Here is a 25,801-nt window from a genome sequence, read left to right on the forward strand (position 1 = left end):
TTTTTCCCTCAAGTTTATTTGTTCTTGTTTATGTAAAAACAGTTTTTACTCTAATGTCTTTACCCTCACTCCCTTTTACTTATTTTTTTGTTTTTATTTATTGCCCTTGAGCTGCCTCCCTCGCTGTTAAGATAAAGAAATCTCACAGTCCACTTACCCAAGAACTGAACATCACCAGCAACAGTTTTCACCCTGATGCCTTCACCCTTCCTCCACAGCCTGGCAGCCAAGAGGAGGAAAACAGCCAAGAAGTGGACGACTTTGAGTGTTATGAGGACGAGAGCAAGACCAGTGAGGTGGAGGGCTGTGACTGGGCGGACCACCCCATGCCCACCCAGCACTTCCAGCTCCCACTCAGAACAGGGAAAAAAAATGTCTGGAGTGCAGGGAGGAGTTTTCCACAAAGAAGGCCGCCCTGAGCCACCGCTGCCACCAGACCAAGAGGAAGGAGCGTGAGAAAGTGACCTACTCCTGCAAGGGCTGCCTGCGTAGGTTCCTGCTGCAGAGGGAGTACTTGAAGCATGCCGACGCCTGCTGCAAGAACACTCCCGTCGCCTGTAATCTGTGTCTGGTGAGGAGAGGACACACTCACTTCTTTCTCACTCTGCTGCCACCCCTGTGGTATGAATGTGATGTCTGTTATCCATGTCTGTATCTGTGTCTATATCCATGTCTGCCACAGTCTGCAGTGATCCAGCTGATACAGAAAGACCCCAAAATCTACTTGGCTGTGGTACCTCTTTAGCAACTGGGTAGAGAGTTGTCTTCCCGTCTGGCTGGTCGTGGGTTCAGTCCCCAGCACCGGAGAGTTTATTTCCTTCTTTCCAGGCTAGATTAATTGCTTGTGTTTCAAGTCACTGAGACAATGTATAAATAAATACATTCAAGAAGCTTTCAGCACACATCAGATACGTGTAATCCTAAGCTCAACCTGAGGCATGGTGATTCTATAGGGCTGAAAAGTGTAGCAGCAATTTCTGCTGCACCCACAGCCATGGTATCTTTGGTGGACGCTTCTCTGCCTTTCCTCATGTGTGTAACTTGTCACTGACATGGATGTGGACCTGAACATTGACGTGGATCACACACAAATGGATGCCCGGCTGAATGCTGAACTCATAGGTAATGTATTGTTCTCTCTTTTCCTCAGGTAAAGTTACCCAGTGCTGCTTACCTGCCTGGCCACCTGGCTGCCCTGAAGCCTCCTCTCAGCAAGGTAAGAGATTACTATTGCTGTTGAGTAAGTGAAGGTTGGGGGCATGCACTAAGCTGTGCATGGCCTTAGTGCTCGTCTCTGTGTCATTGGCCCTTGAACCTGTTATACCTAACAAGAACCCGTCACTCTGGGACACAGAGCCAGTGTGAAATCTGTGCTGCTACTTTCCCCAGATACCCATTTATCCTCCAGCCTGAAAGAGAGGATGAACAGCCAGGGGAGCCGGGCGCTGGCTGACCAGAGGCAGGATTGAACCCGGGCTATGGATCCACAGCTAGGAATGCTAACCATTACACCACCTGAGACTATTGAGACCAAGGCAGACAAAGAATCAGTAGGAGAGTGTAACAAAACAGACTACTCTAAAATCAGACTGAGAAGTGGAGAAAGTTGGGACAGACCTCTTGTCATGCAGTGTAGCTATTATCAGCTAAAGATGATGACAACATGTTTTTTGTGTAGACTGTGATGTTGTTGGTGGGTGATGTGTGTGTTGAGGCTTCCCTGTCCCTTGCAGGGCAGCACCTTGTGTGAGGCGTGTGGCCGAGGGTTCAGCAGGAAGGAGGCGCTCCAGCGGCACAAGGCGAGAGTCCACGGGAAGGCCCACGGCAGCCACCAATGTGGCTGCACCTTTCCCCACACCTCCCTGCTGGCCGAGCACCTCAGGCCACACCAGGGATGCACTTGTCCGGAATGTTCCAAGGTGTTCAGGTAGGCTGCAGGGAGTGGTACCTTTAATTCCTAGTTCTGTCAGCTGCATGTCTCCCCCCAGGGGTGAAAGTAAGATTAGAATCTTGCCGGTACTGTCTTCAAAAGCGTACCCCTGCGTACCAGCTGTTGACGGCTGTATATCTCTGACCGGTACAGTGTACCCCTGCGTACTGGCTGTAGACGGCTGTGTATTTCTTACCGGTACGGCGTACCCCTGCATACAGGCTGTAGATGACTGTATATCGCTGACCGGTACGGTGTACCACTGCGTACCGGCTGTAGACGGCTGTATATCTCTGACCGGTACGGCGTACCACTGTGTACCGGCTGTAGACGGCTGTATATCTCTGACCGGTACGGCGTACCACTGCGTACCGGCTGTAGACGGCTGTATATCTCTGACCGGTACGGCGTACCACTGCGTACCGGCTGTAGACGGCTGTATATCTCTGACTGGTACGGCGTACCACTGTGTACCGGCTGTAGACGGCTGTATATCTCTGACTGGTATGGCGTACCACTGTGTACCGGCTGTAGACGGCTGTATATCTCTGACTGGTACGGCATACCACTGTGTACCGGCTGTAGACGGCTGTATATCTCTGACTGGTATGGCGTACCACTGCGTACCGGCTTACTGTCACCCCTGTCTCCACCCCCATCCAACACCTTGCTCATGGCTTTCTGTGCCTTTCTTTCTTCATCCTAAGCAACTTCAATTCTTTTCATTTTTTCCTTCACATCGCTGTCTGATTTTGCCTTATTGTTATGTCAATGAGTGAGATCTTTCTTCTTTACATTTTTTCCTTCGCACGTCAAGCCATTTTTTATTTCCCCATTTAGTAAACTGACTTTCCTTTCTTTCTTCATGCTAAGTCCATCCCTATGCTGTCCAACTCCCTAATGAGGTGCCAAGTTTATGAAAAAAGTATATTAGAGCAAAAATATTCTTGAAGGTCCCCGCAGTCATCTATACTGGCCATGTATCGGATATCCACATCCGCGGAACATCCGCACAAGTTTTTACATCCGCATCCGCATCCGCATTTCTGATAAATGAAACATCTGCATTCATATTTGTGATGAAATAAACATCCGCATCTGCATCCGCACCACACAAAGAGGATGTTGTGGGTATATTTTAATCATTACAGAGTCACAGACTTAGAGATCACCATGCAGACTACAGAGTACAGAGCTTCCAAAGTTGAAGAAAATTAATTAATGCATGTTAATTTTTCTACTAAAATTACACCTTCTATTCATTTCCTTTCAAATTTACACAACCTAATGTGTCAAGAATTTTGTGGAGGGGCACAAGGAAGGAGATCATTTTACATAGTAACTGTGTAGTATATATGTATCATGTAAATTTCTAAAAGTATGTACCTATGCATGTATTGAACTATGTAACTGTATGTACTATATATATAATATTGCGTAGGTATGAAAGGAAGCAGCCTGGTCGGCAGAGAGAGAGAGAGAGAGAGAGAGAGAGAGAGAGAGAGAGAGAGAGAGAGTGTGTTCCGCGCGTGACCCTGGAGAGAGAGAGAGAGAAAGTTCCGCGCGTGACCATGGAGAGAGAGAGAGAGAGAAAGTTCCGCGCGTGACCATGGAGAGAGAGAGAGAGAAAGTTCCGCGCGTGACCCTGGAGAGAGAGAGAGAGAGAGAGAGAAAGTTCCGCGCGTGACCCTGGAGAGAGAGAGAGAGAAAGTTCCGCTCGTGACCATGGAGAGAGAGAGAGAGAAAGTTCCGCGCGTGACCATGGAGAGAGAGGTCGCACTGTTCCTGCTGCCTCCCAGGTAAGGGCAAGTCAGGTTAAGCCTGGCGGCGTTCCGAGGCGCCCTGGGCGTAGTGGACCACGACCCCCTCCCTGTTCATCTCCTCGATCTCCAGCTGCATGTCGGACCCTTGTGCAGTGGCGTCGCGAGGGGCGGGGACTTATGTCCCTGGTGCAATACTTCAGGGGCGCCAGAGTGAAGATCAACCAGAGTTTTGTTCCGCATCCTGGTAACCTGCAACATGTGCGGCTGAAACTCGTCATAAAGCTTTAAAATTACAAAATGCAGTACTGTGTAACAAAGCAGCTAACATCTTGCAATAGGTAGGCGGTGGCTGAGTGGTTAGTGTGCTGGCCTAGCATTCACGGCGCCATGGACAACGTCGGTTCGAATCCCCACGCTACAACCTGGGATTTTTCAGTCACTGCCAAGTGGCCTAAGACTACCCACATGCTGTCCAGAAGACCACCCATCAACCCGGACTCTAGAAGATACCATCCAGTGAATCAAAAATGAGTTCAGGGGAGCAGCATGAGCCAAGCATAACTGGCGCCACTATAAAAAATTGCCTGCGCCATGAGGGGCTTGGGACGACCACCTGGCCCCTGAAGAAAGCCTACTGGCACTACAGGTAGAGATGTAAAACAAAGAAAAAAAAAGTGCTATTTATTGAATTAACAAAATCATGAACACATCCGCATCCGTGAGGATGTCATAATTTGATATCCACATCCGCATCCGCAAAATATGTAAATATGACATCCGCATACACATCCGCATCCACGGATCTAAAATATGACATCCGATACATGACTAATCTATACAATTGATTTTCGTTGAATTCTAATTAAGGGGCGTGTAGTCTTAGAAAGCATATGAAGTTGCATATTTTTGGCTGTAAATTTTACACAGTAAAGTAGACCATAATCTAACATCTCTGGCAAAGTTTTAGCCTGATTGACGAAATACTTCTTTTCTTTTTTTTTGGAATTTTTTTGACCGAATTTGAGTTCTAAATAACTTTTATATATGGGTTTTCAGCTTTTTTGTTCATTGGAGAATGTAAAGTAACCTCAGTGCTAACATTTGGCCAATATGTGTTGGTAATGTTTTGTTTTCATATCTATAATAATATTTTTTTATTACGTAACCAAACACATTTCGCTGTTTTGGTGTAAAATATATGAAAAAAAATTCTATGGCGCTTAGAAGAGTTTTGCCTTGATGTAAATATTGTCTTACCATTACCGAATTGAATGAACTTATCCAATTGGAAATATCTTTTATAGGCTAGCAGAATTTTAACCAAAAATGCCAATAACTTACATTTTGAGAAATCATCGTTTTTACATTTTGTTACCATAATATGTTTGATATGCTAGTTCTGCAATGTAATTTTTATTCTACAGATATTTCTGAGTTATGGTACCTGGTGCCCTCCTTTTCAAAGGATATTATACACTCGATGGTGTGGATATCATGGGGCACCACCCCACTCATTGTAGATAGGTTTTTACTCAGAAGCCTCCAGGCTTATAATGTTTTTCTGCTGCCTTGCTGGCTTGTTTTCTTGTCTTTTTCTTCTTCCTCTTCTCGTTCTTGGTTCTGCTTGTCCTCTTTTCCTTCCGCTCAAGATAATCTATGAAGTTGGAGGGCCTCTTGAACCCAAGCGAGGTCACTGTGCCCAAAGTTATGCTCCAGGATTGTGACCTGGGACACAAAGACAGTCCTATGTAGGTCACAAAATTTGTCTTTTGAAGCCTTCCTCCAGACCTTTCCGTGTAGGCTCTCATTTCTGTTCCGTGTCCTCCCCTTCAGGCACTTCTCCAGCACCTCTGGGCTTGTGAGGTCACGGTACACCGTCCTGGTGAGGCTGAGGTTGTCGTATGATATGTGGGACAAGTAAATCCTCTTGTCAGTGTGTGGTGCTGGTCTCTCCCCTTTTGCCAGGCTTCTCTGCACCCAGCACCATGAGGATTTACTCTTGGGGCACAGCCGATGTTATTCATTTTTGGTGGCAGTGTGGTGATAACAGCTGGCCATTATTGCTGACCTCATGCTACCAACAGTCTCATGCTTGCCTCTGACAGCCTTAGTGTAGTATTTTTTTTTTACAACAAAGGAGGCAGCTCAAAGGCACACACAAAAAAGTAAAACAATAATAAAAAAAAGCCCGCTACTCGCTGCTCCTAAAAAAGAAACAAAAGAGGTGTCCAAAAGCAAGGTCAAGTTCGGGAGGAGAGGTGTCCTGATACCCTCCTCTTGAAAGAGTTCAAGTCGTAGGCAGGAGGAAATACAGATGAAGGAAGATTGTTCCAGAGTTTACCTGTGTGAGGGATGAACGAGTGAAGATGCCGGTTAACTCTTGCATGAGGGGTTTGGACAGTATAGGGATGAGCATGAGTAGAAAGTCGTGTGCAGCGGGGCCGCGTGAGGGAGGGGAGGCATGCAGTTTGCAAGTTCAGAAGAGCAGTCAGCGTGGAAATATCGATAGAAGATAGAAAGAGAGGCAACATTGCGGCGGAATTTAAGAGGCAGAAGACTATCAGTAGGAGGAGGAGAGCTGATGAGACGAAGAGCCTTAGCCTCCACTCTGTCCACAAGAGCTGTGTGAGTGGAGCCCCCCCACACATGAGATGCATACTCCATACAAGGGCAGACAAGGCCCCTGTATATGGACAGCAACTGTGCGGGGGAGAAGAACTGGCGGAGACGATACAGAACGCCCAGCCTCAAGGAAGCTGATTTAGTAGGAGATGAGATATGAAGTTTCCAGTTGAGATTTTGAGTTAAGGACAGACAGAGGATGTTTAGTGTTGAGGAAGGTGATAGCTGGGTGTTGTCAAAGAATAGGGGATAGTTGTTTGGAAGATTGTGTTGAGTGGATAGGTGGAGAAACTGCGTTTTTGAGGAGAGCTTGTCAATAACTTCGTCAGTCAGCTGCTTTGCAGCTACATATATTGAAAAACTGCCTAAAATCATATAAATAACGTAATAAACACATATCACCTTTGTTCTAGAGCGGTCTGGTAGCCTGAAACATACACAGGTAACTCTCGATTTATGCGAGTATTGTGTTCAGTTCAGAGAGAGAGAGAGAGAGAGAGAGAGAGAGAGAGAGAGAGAGAGAGAGAGAGAGAGAGAGAGAGAGAGAGAGAGAGAGAGAGAGAGAGAGAGAGAGAGAGAGAGAGAGAGAGAGAGAGAGAGAGAGAGAGAGAGAGAGAGAGACACACACCACGGCACACACACCATCGCCCCCAACCCCTCTGGACTCAGGCCTCACCACCCTTCTGTGGCAGGTGCCGTCCAGCGGCCACACAGTTAATTACTGCACCGAGACCATCTGCGACTTCTGTGGCCGACGTCTGCTCTTCGCTGACTAGTGTCGTAAGAGGTAGGCAGAGGCAAAGCGAAATCTCGAGTGTGCATACTGCCAGCGGCTCGGACACACCGATGATGAATGTTAGTGTTACGCTCGAGCCGCCGACTCCAGACATGAACGCCTGCTTCGAGCAATCCTGTCTGAACACCAGCCACCCATCACCCAGCCTGCTCCCTACCAGCAGGCGCACGCCCGCCCTACCCATCCTGGCCTCATCCCCGCACACTCCCTTCCGCTGATCCGATAAGGCGATACGGACACCAGCGGCCTCAAGATTCTGTCCGCCAACGTACGAGGCTTTAGGACCAACATCGGGAGCTGACACACGCCCGTCCTCAGGCACCACATCGACATAGTGGTGACAGTGGAGACCTTCCTGACGACACATGTGCCACCACCTGTGATAAGATCCCGGGTACTCGCACTGGGCCAGACGAGACCGCCACACAGGACAGGGGAGGCATTGCTGTTTGCCACCGAAACGGCCTGCAGATGGACGCCTCACCACAGACACTCCCTGGAAATGGAGATGATGTTCCTCCGCATCATTCTCGAGGACAGGAGCGCTCTGCTACTCTGTGCCATGTACCGGCCACAGTGGCAAGGCAGCGCCCTCACCTACCTCACAGAGCACCTGGACGACCTTATGGCTGCCCACAGCTGTCAGTACGCGATGGTTGTGGGCGACCTACATCAACACCTGGTGGCGAGGGCCTTCACCGAGGTCACAGCGGAGCATGGATTGCACAACCATTTTGAGTTCCCGACACATCAGCGAGGAGGCTCCCTGTACCCTGTGCTCACAGACCTGCCAAGTGACTGCGTGCTGTGCTGCCCACTAGACCGCGTGGGCAGTTCCACCACAATGCCATACTCACCACCATCAGCCTGGCCCCAGCGCGTGAAGAGGAACACCAGCGAGTCATCTGGCTGTGGGACCACAAGGACTGGACGGCTGCAAGGCAGGCCCTGGCAGCGACTGCTTGGGGCACAGTCCTTAACGGTGACCCACAACATGACGTCCGCCCTCACCACTGTCCTCAATACCGTCCAGCAGCAACACGTCCCCACCGCACCTACTCATCCAGCCCAAAAGACCAGCCTTGGTTCGGGTACAGGTGCCGTGTGCAGCCGGAAGGAAATACAAGGCTTGGACAAGATATAAAAGACACCCCACGCAGGAAAATAAGGCCCAACACAGACGAGCCTGCAAAAATATGACGAGGACAGCAAAGTGGGCAAAAGAAAGGTGGGACGCCGACAGGAGGAGAAAGCTGTCCTCTAACCAAACCGACCCGCAACAGTGGTGGGGGCTGGTGAAGGAACAGCAGGCCATACCCCCAGGAACGTATCCCGCCCCTGAGGAAACCTGGCGGAGACCTGGCCATCACCAGCCGGGAAAGGCTGACCTGCTGGCCTGTCACTTCAGTCAAAAGATGACAACCCAGGAGCCAGACAGGCAGCCGCCCACCTCCCCAACTCATCGCCTCAAGACTAGAGAATGTGCTAATCTCTGAGGACGCTGTCAGGAGACATCTGAGGCGTCAACACCAGGAAGGCGCCAGGCCCTGACAGCGTGAGTCCATACTTACTGCGGCGATGCTCGATGAGCTCACCACCCCCCTCGCCCAGATCTTCCGGCGATGCCTGCAGAGCGGGGTGTGGCCTGCACAGTGGAAGGAGGCCAGAGTCACACCCGTACACAAGAAAAAATCCAGGTCCGAGCCAGGCAATTACAGGCCAATATCACTCCTCCCAATCATCAGCAAGATATTTGAGAGGATCATCGGGGAGCAATTGACATCCTTCCTCGAGGAAAACCACCTGCAGTCACCGAAGCAGTTTGGTTTTCGGAAGGGCCGCTCTACCTCAGACCTCCTCCTTCTCCTCTCAAAGTCCTGGCATGACGCCCTTGATGACGGCCACCCCTCTCTCGTGAGAGCCCTTGAGATAGCTGGCTCGTTCGACTACGTTTGGAACAGCGGTCTGACGGCGGCTACAGCAACTAGGCATCACGGGGACCTGCGCCTGCTCTCAAACTACCTGTTAGGCAGGAGCCTCCACGTAGCAGTCAACGGAAGCACCTCGACCAGCTTCGGTGGAGGCCTCCGTTCCACAGGGGTCCGTCCTTGGACCTATTCTGTGGAAAATATACTATAACGACCTCCTGCAAACCATCCCGGCAGCAAGCGCTTACGCCGACGACTGCACCCTCTCCAGAACATACAAGAGAGAGGACGCCCAGGACGTGATAGAGTCCGTCAACAGACAGTTGGCAGACATAATGGCCTGGGGAAAGAGGTGGCAAGTCAGGTTTGCCCCTGACAAAACCCAGGCCATGGTAATATCACGTTCTCGGGAGGACGCGAGGCAACTCCACGGCAGACTGAGATTCGGGAATGACACCATACCTCTGAAGTCCAGCGTCGACATCCAGGGCGTGGAGGTGGACTCCCATCTGCGATTTGACCGTCACCTTGAAAGGGTGGCGCAAAGCCTCCCAGAAGGTGAACCTCCTGCGCCGCATGAAGAACCTCCTCGATGCTGAAGGCCTGAACACCCTCTATAAGGCACAAGTCCGTCCAGTGATGGAGTATGCACCGCTCACCTGGATGGCCAGCGCCCGCTGCCACCTCAACCTGCTAGACAAGGTGCAGAGGAGGGCTGAACGCCTCATCAACGGCACCCAGCACCACCGACCGAGCCAGTGGGAGACACAGCGACAACAACAACAACAACAACACCCACACGAAGGAAGGGCAAGACCAGCCACGAACCAGCTGAATAGCCTGGAGCACCGTCGCCGCGTCGCTGCCCTGACGGTGCTACACAAGGCACAAGTGGGCCTAGTGCCCCACCTGACGGACCTGAGGGCTACTTGGAGGAGGTCTGAGCGCAGCACGAGAACGGTGCTGAGCAACGCCTCCCTCCTGGAAGTGCCAATGGCCCGCCCAGCACCCACCAACGTGCCTTCTCCATCGCAGCGGTGGTGTGGAACAACCTCACTGCTGATGTGGATGTGACACTACTGTCCACACAGCAGATGAAGGTTGCGTCCCACAGGTGGCTACTCCTACACCCACCGTAAATATGTATATATATAATTGTATAATATATTGTATAATAATTGTATAATATAATCGGCAGAAGCTTTTAAATAGCTCCCCAACGGTCGGGGGAACTTTAGCATAGACAAATAATACTGCCATGTACTAATGTACTGAACACGTTTAAATAAAAAAAAAAAAAAAGAGAGAGAGAGAGAGAGAGAGAGAGAGAGAGAGAGAGAGAGAGAGAGAGAGAATATCCATATCACCGAGATATCCACTCAGACACTCAGTCTCAGCCTCACTCGTGTGAGGAAGAAATGAGGGACACCATGAGCGACTGGCTAGTATTAGTACCGGTACCGAGCAGTCTGGTACTGGTACCGTACCGTATAGCTGGTACCGTTAGTACCGGTACTGGTACCGGTTCCTGCACACTCTTATTGTTGAGTAGCGTGGCAGCGTGGGTACTGTATCGTTGTTCAAGTGGTGCGTGGGAAGAACTGAGCTCAGCTGTGTGGCCACGGCGCCGTGTGAGTCCAGTTGCGTGAGACAACTGGTGGCCACTCCATAAAATATCGCATATAAGCGGAAAAAAAACGTGTAAATTAAACATTTATTTGGATTTTGGACCCTGTGTTATTTCAAAAACGCGTAAACCAAACTCGCGTAAATCGCGAGTTACCTGTACGTATTCCCAGGTCTTTCTCTGCCTCTGTGGTGGATAGAGGAGTGTTTCCCATGTGGTATTGATGTGCTGGATATCCCCTTCCAAGGTGCAGGACTTTACATTTTTCTTCATTGAATTGTAGCAGCCACTTTGTTCCATTCCTGTATCTTGATGATGTCTTCTGGTAGGAAATCCACAGTCAAGGGGTTAAAGAAGTATTGATCTTAGAAGAACTCTTGCAGTGATCCGTGACACCCGGAAGGGGTGGGGCTCAGGGGGCAAGTGGCCTGGTGTCTTCTGTGGTTATGAGCAGACACATGTTCATTGTTTTTCCCGGTGTTTCAGCTGCAGATCCAACCTCACACTGCACCGCCGGGCCCACCACATGCGCCTACCACTGCACTGCCTGCAACAAACACTGGAAGTTCCACGCCAGCTACACCTACCACATGAAGAAAGTAAGGGAGGGCCAAGGGACCACTCACATCCACTGCCATGGCCTTGGAGAGTTAGGATGTGGCTTGGAGACTATTTTGGCTCCTGTTTCAACTCATCTTAAATGAGGGTTCATATTTACTTGATTTGATAGACGTAAATGTGGTTGATGCATTAATAAAAAAGGGGAGTCTTGCAGCAAATGAATGATCTGTAATTTCATGAATAGATTGGAAAGAACAAGAAATATTGAGCAATCAGTTCAGTTATTGAAGAGTCTGTCAGTGATGTTTGTCAGCTTTGTAACCAGAAACAGTGAAGGTGCGAGCATTGTGTGTAATCCCTTGGGGCCTATTTATCTATAGGGACCCCCAAATATTTACAAATTAATGAATAAGGAATATTGTTAATCACTATTGTCAGTTAATCTAATCAAAGTGTGTATATGCAGGAGGGCCACACTATTGTGCTCCTGAACATAATCTAGCCTCAGAATACATGAGGCGGCAGTGTTTGTAAGCTTCACTTTGTCTCGTCAGTTCCACGGGAGCAGCGGTGTGGCGGGTGCCGGCCGGTGGTGTGCTCTGCGTCAGCACTCCTTGACCTGCCACGTCCACCACACTCAGAGGTAAACCAGGGGTGTTGTGAGCCCTAACAGTGGACAGTAAGATGAGCCGTTGCATCTTTAATGAAGACTGAATTTATTCAACAAAGTTTGTTCATGAATATAAATAATACATATTTTTTTCTTGACAATTCATGTTGTCCTTTGATAGAACAATATTTAAAACAATGGTTAACATAATTTTATTTTGATGAAACAAAAGAATATTAAACACAAAACAATACCTTTTGCTTCTATTTGATACTAGCTATTGATATGTTTTGATGCAACAAACATTGGTGTGTTGAGCAAAGTGTTCACTGTTACCTTGTCTGCTCCCCTGAAGACCACCGGAGTGCTCACCGCTTCTTCTTGTTACCATTTAAACTTGTTTTTATATCAGACTATTCTGACTCCTTCTACAAGTGGTGGGTTAATAATAAAACAGTTTTCCTCTAGAAAGGTTTCAGTACATTTTTTGTGACCAGCTACTCTTTACTCTTGGCCTTGAATAATAATAAAATAAATATACTTTTATTTAAGCATGTATGGTGGGCAAAAGTGGGCAAATTCTTAGTACTCTATTTGATCAATAAAATGTTAGTATGAATTGGAGAGCGGGAAAATGCTCAATAGTTGTCACTTTTGCAGCACAGGGCAGGAGGCAGCTTTGGAAGACATGCAGGGGGTGGCAGGGAGGTCATGAAGCCACTCCCTGACAGTGCACCAGGTGAGTCTAAAGTGACAGCACCACAGCTCATCAAGGTGTTATAGGTGTGTGTGTGTGTGTGTGTGTGTGTGTGTGTGTGTGTGTGTGTGTGTGCCTCGGCTGGGTGCAACAGGGTGAGATGGGAAGCGAGCATCATGGTCATCATCATAGTTAATTTTAGGGTACCTTCAAATACATGACAGGCAGCAACTAATAGTGAAAATCAATAAAGGAAGGGCTGAATAAATTAGACATAACCCATCTGCTGTGATTGGTACAGACTTGCTTTTCACTGTTAGCCTGGTAACATATACTTCCAGGTCTTTCTCTGTCTCTGTGGTGGATAGTGGAGTGTTTCCCATGTGGTATTGGTGTGCTGGATTTCCCCTCCCAAGGTGCACGACTTTACGTTTTTCTTCATTGAATTGTAGCAGCCACTTTTTGTTCCATTCCTGTAGCTTGGTGATGTCTTCTTGTAGGAAATCCGCACTCAAGGGGTTAAGCCGGGAGTGGAAATTTGAGGCTCAGGAACGTGCCAAAGCTGCATTTCAAACCCTTGTCTTCAGTGGCCCAAGCTGCTACACCTCCTTCCTCTTGGAGCTGATGCAAGGCTGTGATGAGAAATATTGTACACCCATGTCATCACCAAGTCTCCCGCAGGTTGTGGCTCCCTGCTCAGCCCTGCCCACCTCAGCAAGCAAGGAACTGACAGCCTTGTCCTGCTCTCAGAGATGAGGAAGATTCAAGTGTACCCACCTCCAAACACCTCCCACCAGGCGCCTCCTGCGGGGGAGATCATTGTGGAGGTGTTGGAGGACACGGATGCAGAGTACCAGTACATCATCTTGGTGGAGGACGCTGCCGTGGCCCACTTCACCATGACGGACACTGCTGCCATATGGAACACCTCAGGCCGCCAGTGTAAGTGTTCTCTGTCAGTGTTGTAGTTAGGTTAGGTTAAGTTTAGGGTATCTTCAAACACATGATAGCCAGCACCTTATGGTATAAATCAACAAAGAATAGCCTCACTTTGTTGTATAGAAAGTGGGTGTTCATCACCCCGGCATTTGTATCTGTCACCTCACTTCTTGAGCCTGTGGTGGGTAAGAGCTTGGTACTCAAAGGTACTGCTAGTGTGACATCCAGGTCACCACAGTTTACCTTCTCTAGATTTTCCCAGGTGCTCATTTCCTGACCTTCCTGAAAGGGGAGCATGAAGAGTTTGGTAGGCTGGGCGCCGACTGCCCCAGGCTGGGATTGAACCTAGGCCTGCTGGCTCATAGCTAGGCATGCCAACCACTACACTGCTAAGGTGCCACTAAGTAGGCAAGGGTAAGAATAAGCAGCAAATTATCATCATATCTATAATACTTGGTTTTATTCATAAAAACTACAAAATTGGTCATCTGTGTAAATGAGTATATCATAACAATAACCTTTATAGAATATACATAAGGGAAACTTAAATAGCAAAATAATTGTTTAGCATCAGTTATTCTGGCCTCAGTGATACCTTGTAGCACATGCCTCTCTGTGTCCTCTTTAGAAGTCCAGTAGTCGTGTAATGCCGGGATGTGAAGGCCGGAGAAGAAACTTAGAAGTATAAGGAAAAGACTTAGCTTAAGTCATTATAAGTGATTACAAGTAGTTGTAAGTGAGCATAAGTAGTTGTAAGTAATTATAAGTCACTGTAAGGCCATCATAGATGTGTAAGAAAATGTAAGTAGGTATTCTTGATCACAACCTATAACAGAGTACACCCCCCCCCCCCTCAGACTACAATTACACAATATTGCGCAATGCCACGCCAAGACTTCCTGCCAGAGAACTTAGCGTCTGTCGTCCCTCCCTTTCCCCCCCTTCCCCCTACCAGCCCACACACCTCGGAAATTGTTACCAGCCCTTGCTTGTCAATCCCCTATCAGTTAAAGTCATCCACCCTTACATAGATTTTTTCCGCTGCTCCACATTAAATTTCGTCACCTTGCACGTTAAGTGACCGTACCCATATATAAACTACCCTAGTTTTCCCTTAATTTTGAATTAAACCGTGATAGATTATAAATCAGCTACTTGGCCCCCTTGTCTGCACGACGGGGCTGCCCCAGGACAGGTATAAAAGCACGGGGCAGCGTTTCCCGGGCAGACTCGAGGCTCACCCGCTGTGTTTTACAGGTATGTACGTGGCTCTCCCACTTTCGCCCCCCATTTGTTCCCCCCTACGTGATCCCCAGTTCAATTACCATCTCCCCTTTAGCCAATGTGTATCTTAATTACCCTGTAAATGCATTTCTGATCTCAGTAAACGAAATAAGGAGACTCGAGGCTCATCCGCTGTGTTTTACAGGTCCGGGCAACCCACTCCCTCTGCCACACACACCCCACACACACCTACACGAACCCGTGTATCCATCCCGATGTGTTCTTTTAGTTGTTGATCTCAATAATTCTCTTCTTTCCGCGGTAGGAGCTGTAGGAGATAGCCCTGTATGCGTTCTTGGAGCCATACCAGGGGTAGGAAATGGGGAGTCGAGTCCCCCTTAAAATTCCCTCCTGTACTCCTATTGCGGGAAGAATTGTGGGAGTATATAGGCCAGTAATCTGTGCTTTATCTGTAGTGTAAGACGTGTTAGTGAAATAAGAGGCTGTATGTTTGTCTTTACGACGGAGATGGTTCTTGTCGTGTATGGGCTGTAACGTTCCCCTTCTCTGAGTCTCTTTCATACATCATATGTACCTGGTTTTACAATAATTGTACACCCACCCAAGGGTAAAGATTTCGTGGAGAATCCTCAGCCTTATTCTGGTTACCATTGTGAGAGGAGAAAACTAGAAATCAGTCGTATGTCCATTCGCCCATTTCCGTCAGTTTCGGGTAAATCATGCCTTCTATGAGGAATTAATTGTAAACCATGTCGTCAGGTATACCTATGTATTACCTTCTAAACTAAGTCACAGGAATAAATGTAAGCACTCCTATATATAGGCCCTTATTTCTTGTCACTCCCCGTTGTGAGATTTGTCCGGCCGGCTGTGAGTTAAACTAACCATTTACCGCCCCCAAGTCTGCCCCGCTCACCTCGCTACCCTGCCCAAGGGATCAGAGTCTCGCTCTGGGTCATTTTAATCCCTCATTAAATCCTTAGTCCTTTATATACACATACTCTTAAGGCTCCCAGTGAGCTACCGGTGACATAGTTCATCGGTAGATCTCTGGGTGGTGGCAGCAAAACTACCCCCAGGGTGAGTCCCCCTTGTTTTTCCCCAGATATCCATTAGTTGAACTTCCTTTTTTTTTACATCATTTAGTGACCCGAATTTCCGGGCACGACAGTCAGTAGTCAGAAGTGTGGTACAAATAGACAGAGGAGCAGCTTTTTTGACATTCAGCAAGTCTTCTGTTCCAGAATATTTGCACCCAGTAGCTGCCACACCATTACCATTTAAGTAATACTTAACACCATGAGTGGTTAGGTTGGGAAACTGGCCTTTGAGCTCTGGCACACTTCAGGTTACTGACTGATGGTGGTATTGAGAAAGAAGGGTGACAATAATTTCTTCCCTTTGAATGGTCCTTACAGATGTTGTCTATTGTCTGGTACTGTTGTCCTGATCAGCACTGGTGACAGGACAAGTAGACGAAGCTAATACTCATTCTTGAGCTTGTAAGATCTCTTCCATATTTCACAGAGGCAGACAGTGACATGGAACGGGTATAAGATGGCGAAAGGCAGTAATGTATAAGAACATAAGAACATAAGAACGTAAGGAGTCTGCAAGAGGCCGGTTGGCCTATACAAGGCAGCTCCTGTACACTCAACCCCACCTAACCTCACCATCCATGGCTTTATCTAACCTCTTCTTGAATGTATCTATGGTATTGGCACCCACAACATGGCTCCCAAGCCTGTTCCATTCGTCCACCACTCTATTAGTGAACCAATTCTTGCCTATGTCTTTGTTGAATCTGAATTTGTCTAACTTAAAACCATTGCCACGCGTCCTACCTGGCTCTTTCACTCTCAGAATTTTATTGACATCCCCTTTATTAAATCCAGGCCGAGATGCCGCAGAAGTTGAGTTGTGTCGGGTGGGCGGGCATCAACGATGGAAGTCTGGAAGAATAGCTGACCGTCCACACGGCAAGACTTCACACCAGGAGGAAGGTAACCTGGAACAAAGCATGCCAAGATGAGATGTCCTCGCACACAGATACCTATTGTGTTTTTTTATTCATATATTATTGCCAGAATGACATTTAAGAAATCCCCTTGATATCTTAATTGTAGTTTTCATTTCACTTTATGCATCCTCCTCAGAAAAGTAACCCTAGTTTAAAATGAGAGCTGCCAGAGCTCACAAGAGGTGTGATGGAGGAGGCAATATAATGTTGTCACCCTGAGTGGCCAAATGTACAGCAAGGGCAGAGTGGGAAGCTAGATAAAGCCTCAAGAAAGGTAGACTTAGGGTAAGGTGGGGTAAGTTGCCCCCTTTAAGAGAGATTGCCTGTTGTAGCCACATTTTTTGCAATAGAATTTAAAAAAAAAGTTTGTTGAAAGTTTAGTTTAGTATATATCTATGGTATATATTATATCCACTCATTATGATTTACACCTTATTATGATGACAATTTAAAAATAATAATAAAGGGGGCTTCTTACCCCGCATGTGGGGTAAAACGCCCACTGGCTTACAATAATAAAACTCACAGAAACATAAGGAAAATAGTTTTTTCACATTATAGAAATATAATATGTATTCCCTTTTTGAAAAATATACCCTATAAATCTCTCGATGTGAAATATAGGAACACAATCAAATTTGTGTCTCCTAATGAACAGAATGTAAAACTAAACATTTAATTAATTTTTAAAAGGTATCCCCTTCTTTTAGACTTGTAATATTAGACTAGCTTCCCTTTCTTCTGAATTTTTGTAACAAAAGGAACATCTATTTTCATGAAAAATATATGGAACTAAATATTCAATTAGTTTGATAAAGTATGTCCTTTCTGTTGCATATTGATATCTGAAACAGCTAAAAACACCAACTTCCTTATAGTCTCAAACTCAGGTGTTCACTAATGGATGCCTTTCAAAAACTTAAACAAATTATATTTATAGCAATACTGTAATGCCTAATCACTCACAGTTTTGACATACGTACAGATCTAGGTCTACTCCAGTTGTACATTCTGCATGTGGCCAATTTCTACAACCCTGACATCGGACCCATTTTTCTGAAGGTCTGCTATTAGCAAATAGTTCCCCACACACCAAACAAAGCCATTTGCCAATTTGCTGATAATGCGGTAAAAGGCCCACATGTGGGGTAAAAGGCCTCCCTGTGAGCAACTTACCCCAAAGGCACAGGGGGCCTCTTACCCTGGCAACTCATATATACACAAAATGTCACCAACTTTCCTACAAGTAAGTAGACAGAGTATAATCACATGCAATATGGTCTAGACATCTTAATTAGAGCAAGTATCCATAGCCATCAGGCTAACTCTACAGTTCTTTGTTGTTAATTAGGTATCATTAAAATCACTGAAAACTTACAAGAAATTAGTCAAAAAGAAGAAATGTCCCCTTGTGGCCAGAGCAACGGTCCATTGTTTACTCCAGTAGTTCCTGTGAGCACAGAGAGTTGGCATTGCCTACTTGATCATGTGACTGCTTGAGAAAAGAAAGAAAGAAAGACAAAACCAAGGGAGGCCTTTCACCCCAGGGGGGCATCTTACCCATAGCTGGGCGTTATCGCGATAAGTTATCGTGATACTTTATCGCTGATAACAAAATCGGGTTATCGGCCATCCGCTACTTATTTGAATATATATCGGTATCTTCGTTACTTTTGTAACCAAACTAGCGATAATCGCTACTTTTTTTCCGCCTCCCAGAAAAAAACGTTGTCTCCTCCCTACTGCGCATGCGTGGCCGGACGCCCGGTGTTGTATGAAAAAACTTCGGGGTATGAAATATCTTCGGTGAAGAGATTTCATACATAGATCATCAACATTAAAACACTAGGTTATTTTTTATGTTAGACTAAAAAATCAATATATCAAAGAGAAAAATCAGTTAACTTTGCCCAAAAAATTATTATTCGCTCTCAAATTTGATATTCCATATTCATTTGTGAGCATGCCATAGTATTGAAGGCACCCGGTGTTGTGTTATTTGGTGTCCCATCGTCAAAAGCTGGCGCTTTTGTTTACAAACACTGGTCTCTCGTGAACTGTGCATGTTCAGACCAGTAAGCGTAGCCCTAGTACGTCTCATAATGCTTTTTTTAACACATTAAGAGTTGCTGGAAGGCTGAATCAGACATACAGTACCACCATCTTTGCTGTTTCTAGAACGACACTCTGTACATATAAATACAACTCGTACAGGGTGTTGTTCTAGAAACAGCGGAGATGGTGGTAGTGGTACTGGTCTGATTCGGCCTTCCAGCAACTCTTAATTACGGTTATAAAGCTTTGTAACACTGTACAGGTCTACGATTGCTGGTCTGAGCATGCGCAGTCCACGAGAGACCAGTGTTTTGACGGTGGGGACGCCAAATAATACAACACCGGTTCAGGCGTTTCTAGTATTACCGTCCATAGGTACGTACGTGTCAATGTGTGATTTTCAGGTTTTGTAAGTTTTCTAAAATACAGATAATGGAAATTTGAATTCATGTATGTTTTTTATTTGAAATATCAATATAGTATCGTTTTCGCCTATCGGACTTCTCGCTAGCTAGTGTCGGAATTGTGGATTTATATCGGGTATCGGTTATCGGTTATCGCCTATATTTGTGTCTCCAGTTAACGAATATCGGTTTTCCATTATCAGTTATCGGTTATCGGGAATAAGGTTTTCTGTTATCGTGCCCAGCTATGATCTTACCCCCCCAACCTTACCCTACTAAGTATTGAGGTCACCAGCCTGAATCTTGGGTGTCTAGCCATCATGGACTGGACTAGGTGATAGGAAGTTATGAGGTTATGGAGGAGAAAAGTAATGCTCATTGAATTGGAATAGTTTGTTAAACATTTATTTACTTTCCACTAATATGACAACTTCCTGTTCCCACCTAGCCCAGTTCAAGGTAGCTCCTAACATTCGGTATCTAAGTTAGGGCCGGCAGTGTGAATCCTTCATTAATAAGAGAATCATATTTGCATATCTCTGTTGCACATTCTCACTGACACAAGCCAGCAGGTGTAGATGTGTTTGTACATTGCAGGACCATTGAGATTATTTTTATTAAGTGGTGCAAAATTGTTTTCCAGGCCATCCAGGATGAAGGTGGTCTGCAGGGTGGTCTGACGGCACAGCAGCACCATCAACTATCAACCCTGAGGAGAGATGCGTCATTAGCTGGCAGGGCTCACGGCACGGACAGTGGACAGCCAGTGGGCATGGCAATCAATTTTGAAGTGTTTCCTACAACTTGTAGCAGTGTCACCGATGAGCCCAACACCCTGAAAACGTTTCTTGCTTTAAAAGATGTAAATGGTAATGTCTCGAACAATATGGAGGATGCAGTTATTTGGGATGGAGAAAAACTACATGGAGTCATACAGTTATCATGAAGAGGTCACTAGTGAAGAGAATGAAGTGCTAAGCTTGGAAGTTCTCAGTGCAACAGCAGATGAATTAAATAAAGCTGTACAAGGAATGAGTGAAGGAAAAGCAGGAAGAGGAGATGGCCTAGTTAAAGATGCTAGTGATTTCATACCTATTAAATTTAGTAGAAGTTCTGCATTGTAAGTAACACATCAAACCAATCACATCAATACACTTTACCATTTGATGCTGTAAAATTAAATAAACCTTAAAGACAGTATTTGATCATCTTAAGGAACCCTCCTGGCAGAAGCTGTAGAGGAACAGTGAATGAGGAGAGCTGAGCCATGGGGAGCAGTGAGTATGTGGCTGCCTGTGTACTTGGCTGACAACCCTCATCCATGCTGGCTCCAGTTTCCTATTATATATGTGAGGGTTAGAATAGCTTCCTTTGTGCTAGGGGGGAGGGTGAACAGTGCTAGGAGGAAGGAATGATAACTTTAATGTGTTGTGTAAGGATGGGAGGGAGAAAGGAATGAAAGCTTGTATCAGAGGTTTGGTGTGGGTGTAACAGTCATGGATGTATATTGTGGAATGGTTGAATGGGTGAAGTGTGGTGCTCTGAGATGATTTAACCCTTTGACTGCAGATTTCCTCCAAGAAGACATCACCAAGCTACAGGAATGGAACAAAAAGTGGCTGCTACAATTCAATGAAGAAAATGTAAAGTCCTGCACCTTGGGAGGGGAAATCCAGCATATCAGTATCACATGGGAAGCACTCCACTATCCACCACAAGGCAGAGAAAGCCAGTGAAGGCGAAATATGTGCCAATTGGGTTAAACATGTGACAGGCACGAGGGAGGGTGTTAGAGGCGGACCACCAGAGAAATGGATCAATAGAGTGGACAAGAATGAGAGAGATGGTAGATGAGGGACTAAGTGTGCTGAGAGATATAACAGGGAAAGCTGGAGATATACTGTTGTGGCCACCCCCTTGAGGGAAGCTCTCATAGGGGGACAAACACTGTGTCAGATGCAGAAGAAACAACAACTCAAATTTAATAACAAGAATTTAAGGAGTCTCCTAGAGGCCGCCACCACTGACCCTTGTGCTGAAGCCTTGTGAATTGGTTTAAATTTATGTAAGATGAATAGCCTACATGTGCACCATGTCTAAACACTTAGCAATGATTAGGTTCAAGCATTCGTGCAGTATTGTGACATTAGTGAATCCTACTATGGTTAAAATAACACTAAAATAAACTTTCATCATTGAGCAAGTTTTAAAGTTAGGATAAGTGTCTGCAGCCATGGATCAGCAAAGGAAGAGATCGCCTGGCTGCTGCTCGCCTGGTAGTTCCCAAAAGGTCTATAGTATTCTTTTTACAGCATAGGAGGCAGCTGAAGGCAAAACAATATGACGAGAAGCATGCAACTCACCGTCCCGATAATGTTAGCAAAGGTGACCGCTGGGAAATCCGTGACGTCATGTGTTAACCACTGAGGCAGCGACCTATTACTGGGCATCCAATAATTGTTTGTCATTGTTCAAACTTTTATTTTCCTCTTCCAAAATATTTCTACGTGATATATATGCACGAGAAGGGAGGAGAATGCCTTGACAGGAGGAAGGAAATATCTTAAGTCCGTATTCTCAGTGACAACAAAAACATGGTTTACGGTCATTTCGCCCACACGTCAATTCGCCCACATGTCAGAGTCAGTTCGCCCACATGTAAGTCAATTCGCCCACACGTTTCACGTCACGTCTACATTGTTGGAGTAGTCATATAGTACCATGTCATTGGTGTGTAGTTGGAGAGGCTGCCATCAGGGCAGTGCAGCAGTAGAAGGCTTGTTGGGGCTTTTATCGAGTGGTAAATAGAGACTTTAAAAGAGAAAAGCTATATGTAAGTTTATTAAACCCATGTGCCGAATACAAATATATGATTAAAACCTTTAAGACTTACTTAAATAACCTTTACTAATACATGCAAGATTCAGCTGCACACTGGGCCATTGAGATCAGCGCAAGCTTTCAGCAGTTGATCATATGATGACCTCTCGCCCCTTACATGCTCATCCCAAAGAGCGAATATTCTATGCTGCATTATTTTCTCTCGTTTACAAATAAATAAGAAAACGAGAATGATCAGCTACATTTTTATTAACAAGTGTTACTCATTGTATTGAAGTGTAATTAATTGTTACAAGTCCCAGAGAAACACGGGTAATTTACGATAACTGAAAGAATGTAGTTCAAGCCCTCTGGGCACAATAGCCCATTCACTGCATGCTGAGAATGAATATACCACATTGAAACGCGTGAGAGGTAAATGAACCACCGGTAACCTTGGGGGAAATGACTCCATAATGTGGGCGAAATGACTTGTGGGCGAATTGACTCCATAGTGTGGGCGAAATGACTCCATAGTGTGGGCGAAATGACTTGTGGACGAATTGACTCCACAGTGTGGGCGAAATGACTCCATAGTGTGGGCGAAATGACTTGTGGATGAATTGACTCCATAGTGTGGGCGAAATGACTTGTGGGCGAAATGACTTGTGGGCGAATTGACTCCATAGTGTGGGCGAAATGACTCCATAGTGTGGGCGAAATGACTTGTGGGCGAATTGACTCCATAGTGTGGGCGAAATGACTTGTGGGCGAAATGACTCCATAGTGTGGGCGAAATGACTTGTGGGCGAATTGACTCCATAGTGTGGGCGAAATGACTTGTGGGCGAATTGACTCCATGGTGTGGGCGAAATGACTTGTGGGCGAATTGACTCCATAGTGTGGGCGAATTGACTCCATAGTGTGGGCGAAATGACTTGTGGGCGAATTGACTCCATAGTGTGGGCGAAATGACTCCATAGTGTGGGCGAAATGACTTGTGGGTGAATTGACTCCATAGTGTGGGCGAAATGATTCCATAGTGTGGGCGAAATGACTCCATAGTGTGGGCGAAATGACTTGCGGGTGAATTGACTCCATAGTGTGGGCGAAATGATTCCATAGTGTGGGCGAAATGAGTAGTAACAAATGTACGGAAGTGGGGGTTGCCTCAGCGGGGGGGACTGGAAGTGGGGGTTGGGGGGGTCAGCGGGGGGGTTACGGAAGAGGGGGTATCTGGACCCCCCCCCCTCCCTAACCCCCCCCACACACACACACACCCATCTCTTTTACCTTTTCATCCCCCCCCCTCACCCCCTCTCGGACTAGCGTACGGAAGCGAGAAGGTGACGGGAGTAGGGGTGCCCAGCAGGGAGGGAGGGGGGGGGGGTGACGGGAGAAGGGATACTTGAAGGGTTAAGATAAGATCTTTCTTTGACCCTCGAATGACCACGAGATTATAATCACGGAAGTGGTTAAGGACATTAGGTTAATGACCAGGCTGAAATATGAATTTACTCTCTAATGCAAGTCCGAAAATAAAATAAAAAATCGCCATTGAACGTAAGACTCGATAAATTATTTAAGTTTTTGCTGGATGTATTGTATCATTATCTTCTTATTTCTCATTTCTCAACTTGTTTCTTCTTATTTCTTTCCTCAACTTATATATATTTTTTTTTACTCCGGTTATTTGGTGCCATCTAACCCTAAACACTGCATTTCTTTATATTTTCTGCCTGCTCTTCGGTGTCATATGACCTTAGACGTTGCCGCATCGAGTTTACCTTTTTCCGTGAAAAAGGGATCATGTGTGTGTGTGTGTGTGTGTGTGTGTGTGTGTGTGTGTGTGTGTGTTCCATTCCCCTCCGATTCTTGAGAAATCTGCGGCTAGCTCGAAATTTTGTGGGCCATCTTTTTTAGCCGATTATATGCTCCGAAGCGGAATTTAGTGAGGATTCTTATGGTATCTTCAAATTCCTCATACGTCTATTAGTTCCCGAGTTACACCGAGAAAACTGATTTTTTTTTCTCTCGTCAGAGTAGCCTAAATAAAAAACACTCATTAATTAATGTCTTATATCTCATTTCTTAACTTATTTCTTCTTATTTCTTTTCTCAACTTGCATTTCTTTATATTTTCTGCCTGCTCTTCGGTGTCATATGACCTTAGACGTTGCCGCATCGAGTTTACTTTTTTCCGTGAAAAAGGGATCGTGTGTGTGTGTGTGTGTGTGTGTGTGTTCCATTCCCCTCTGATTCTTGAGAAATCTGCTGCTTGCTCAAAATTTTGTGGGCCAACTTTTTTAGCCGAATATATGTTCCGAAGCGGAATTTAGTGAGGATTCTTATGGTATCTTCAAATTCCTCATACATCTATCAGTTCCCGAGTTACACCGAGAAAACTGAATGTTATTCTCTCGTCAGAGTATCCTAACAAATAAAAATCACTCAGAGCTCCTCATCTACGTTCCTTAGAAAGATTGCCATATGTTACTATTAAGAAACTTATCCCAACAACTGCAAATTTGACGCACTTTCATCGAAAACTTAATTTTTAATAATTTTTTATTTACTTTTATGGCGCGTTTCGCGTCATCGTCCGCCAGAACCTTTTACCCTTGATGACATGAAATGCGTCATCGTGCGCGAGAGGGTTAAATAAGTCAGATTTATCTCAAATTCACTGTCTGGGCAGACAAATATTCGGAAAAGAGAAGGCAAACCAGTTTGTAGATATATATAAATATGCCGTATATTCACGTCCTTATGGATATCTTCTTGTTGATTAGGGTATAAATACTCCTGAATCCCTACAGTTTCGCTCAAACATTGTTGGAGAGCCTCCCAGATGAACGCGTATTCCAATGGTGAACTCCAGGAAAAAGGAACTCTTACACGTTCTATACTCCCAACATAACGAACCCTATGGTTTAAGCTCTCAGCTACTTCTGATCTTACTCTCTTAAGCCTTTGCAGTTACTTTCTTAAACCATCGAAGCCCGCCTTCCTGAAGTCAGGTATTAAGTGTTGTTTCTGCTGACTCTATCCTCCCATTTAATATTAAATTTAATTTCCTTATGATCACTGTTACCTAATGAACCCCCAACCTCAATGTTGCTTATTATGTCCTCTTTATTAGTTAACAACAAATCCAAAATATTTTCTTCCCTCGTTCGCACTGTTTTGTATATAGAACGAACTTACATTAGCTGAACTCACACTGTTTTGATTATAGAACGAACTTACATTAGCTGAACTCACACTGTTTTGAATATAGAACGAACTTACATTAGCTGATCTCACACTGTTTTGAATATAGAACGAACTTACATTAGCTGAACCCACACTCCTGGAAGAAGCTAAAATTTTCTAAAGGCTACAATAAAATCAATATGACTGATGATGATACGGCACGTCACAATGAACAAACTCACTGTCTTCTCTGTAAATACGGGTTTTAAAAGGTAAAGGAGTAAAACATCATGACCATGAAAAATCAGGAAACAATTACATTGAAGCTTATTGTAATAGATGCAACCTTCAAATGAAAAAAATCACAAATTGCAGCGCACTCTCATTGCACATTATGCGAATTACGACATGACGTTAATCCCGCGTGAATTAACGCTACCTGGCTTTGAAAATCAAACTAAGACCAAAACATTCAGTTCAGAAATACCATGAAGTCATCATAAATGACTTGAGATTTATTGACACGTATGTCTTTATGTCTGGTTCACTCGCGGCTTTAGCGAACCAATTCATCAGCACTGGGAACGAG

At 45.6% G+C, this 25,801-nt stretch overlaps 1 protein-coding gene across 1 annotated transcript; it reads left to right on the plus strand.

Annotated features, from left to right (window-relative positions):
- Nucleotides 1-315: 315 nt before the first annotated feature.
- On the plus strand, nt 316-20,397 carry LOC126993589 (uncharacterized). The gene is made up of 10 exons (XM_050852723.1): nt 316-571; nt 1,151-1,216; nt 1,734-1,927; nt 11,153-11,265; nt 11,782-11,870; nt 12,498-12,576; nt 13,216-13,476; nt 16,614-16,721; nt 17,724-17,984; nt 19,841-20,397. Exons 4-9 carry the CDS (start codon nt 11,193-11,195, stop codon nt 17,810-17,812), a joined length of 699 nt encoding a protein of 232 aa, XP_050708680.1. The 5' UTR covers nt 316-571; nt 1,151-1,216; nt 1,734-1,927; nt 11,153-11,192; the 3' UTR covers nt 17,813-17,984; nt 19,841-20,397.
- The last annotated feature ends 5,404 nt before the right edge of the window (nt 20,398-25,801 follow it).

This window comes from Eriocheir sinensis, unplaced genomic scaffold, assembly GCF_024679095.1.
Source record: "Eriocheir sinensis breed Jianghai 21 unplaced genomic scaffold, ASM2467909v1 Scaffold64, whole genome shotgun sequence".
Lineage (NCBI taxonomy): Eukaryota > Metazoa > Arthropoda > Malacostraca > Decapoda > Varunidae > Eriocheir > Eriocheir sinensis.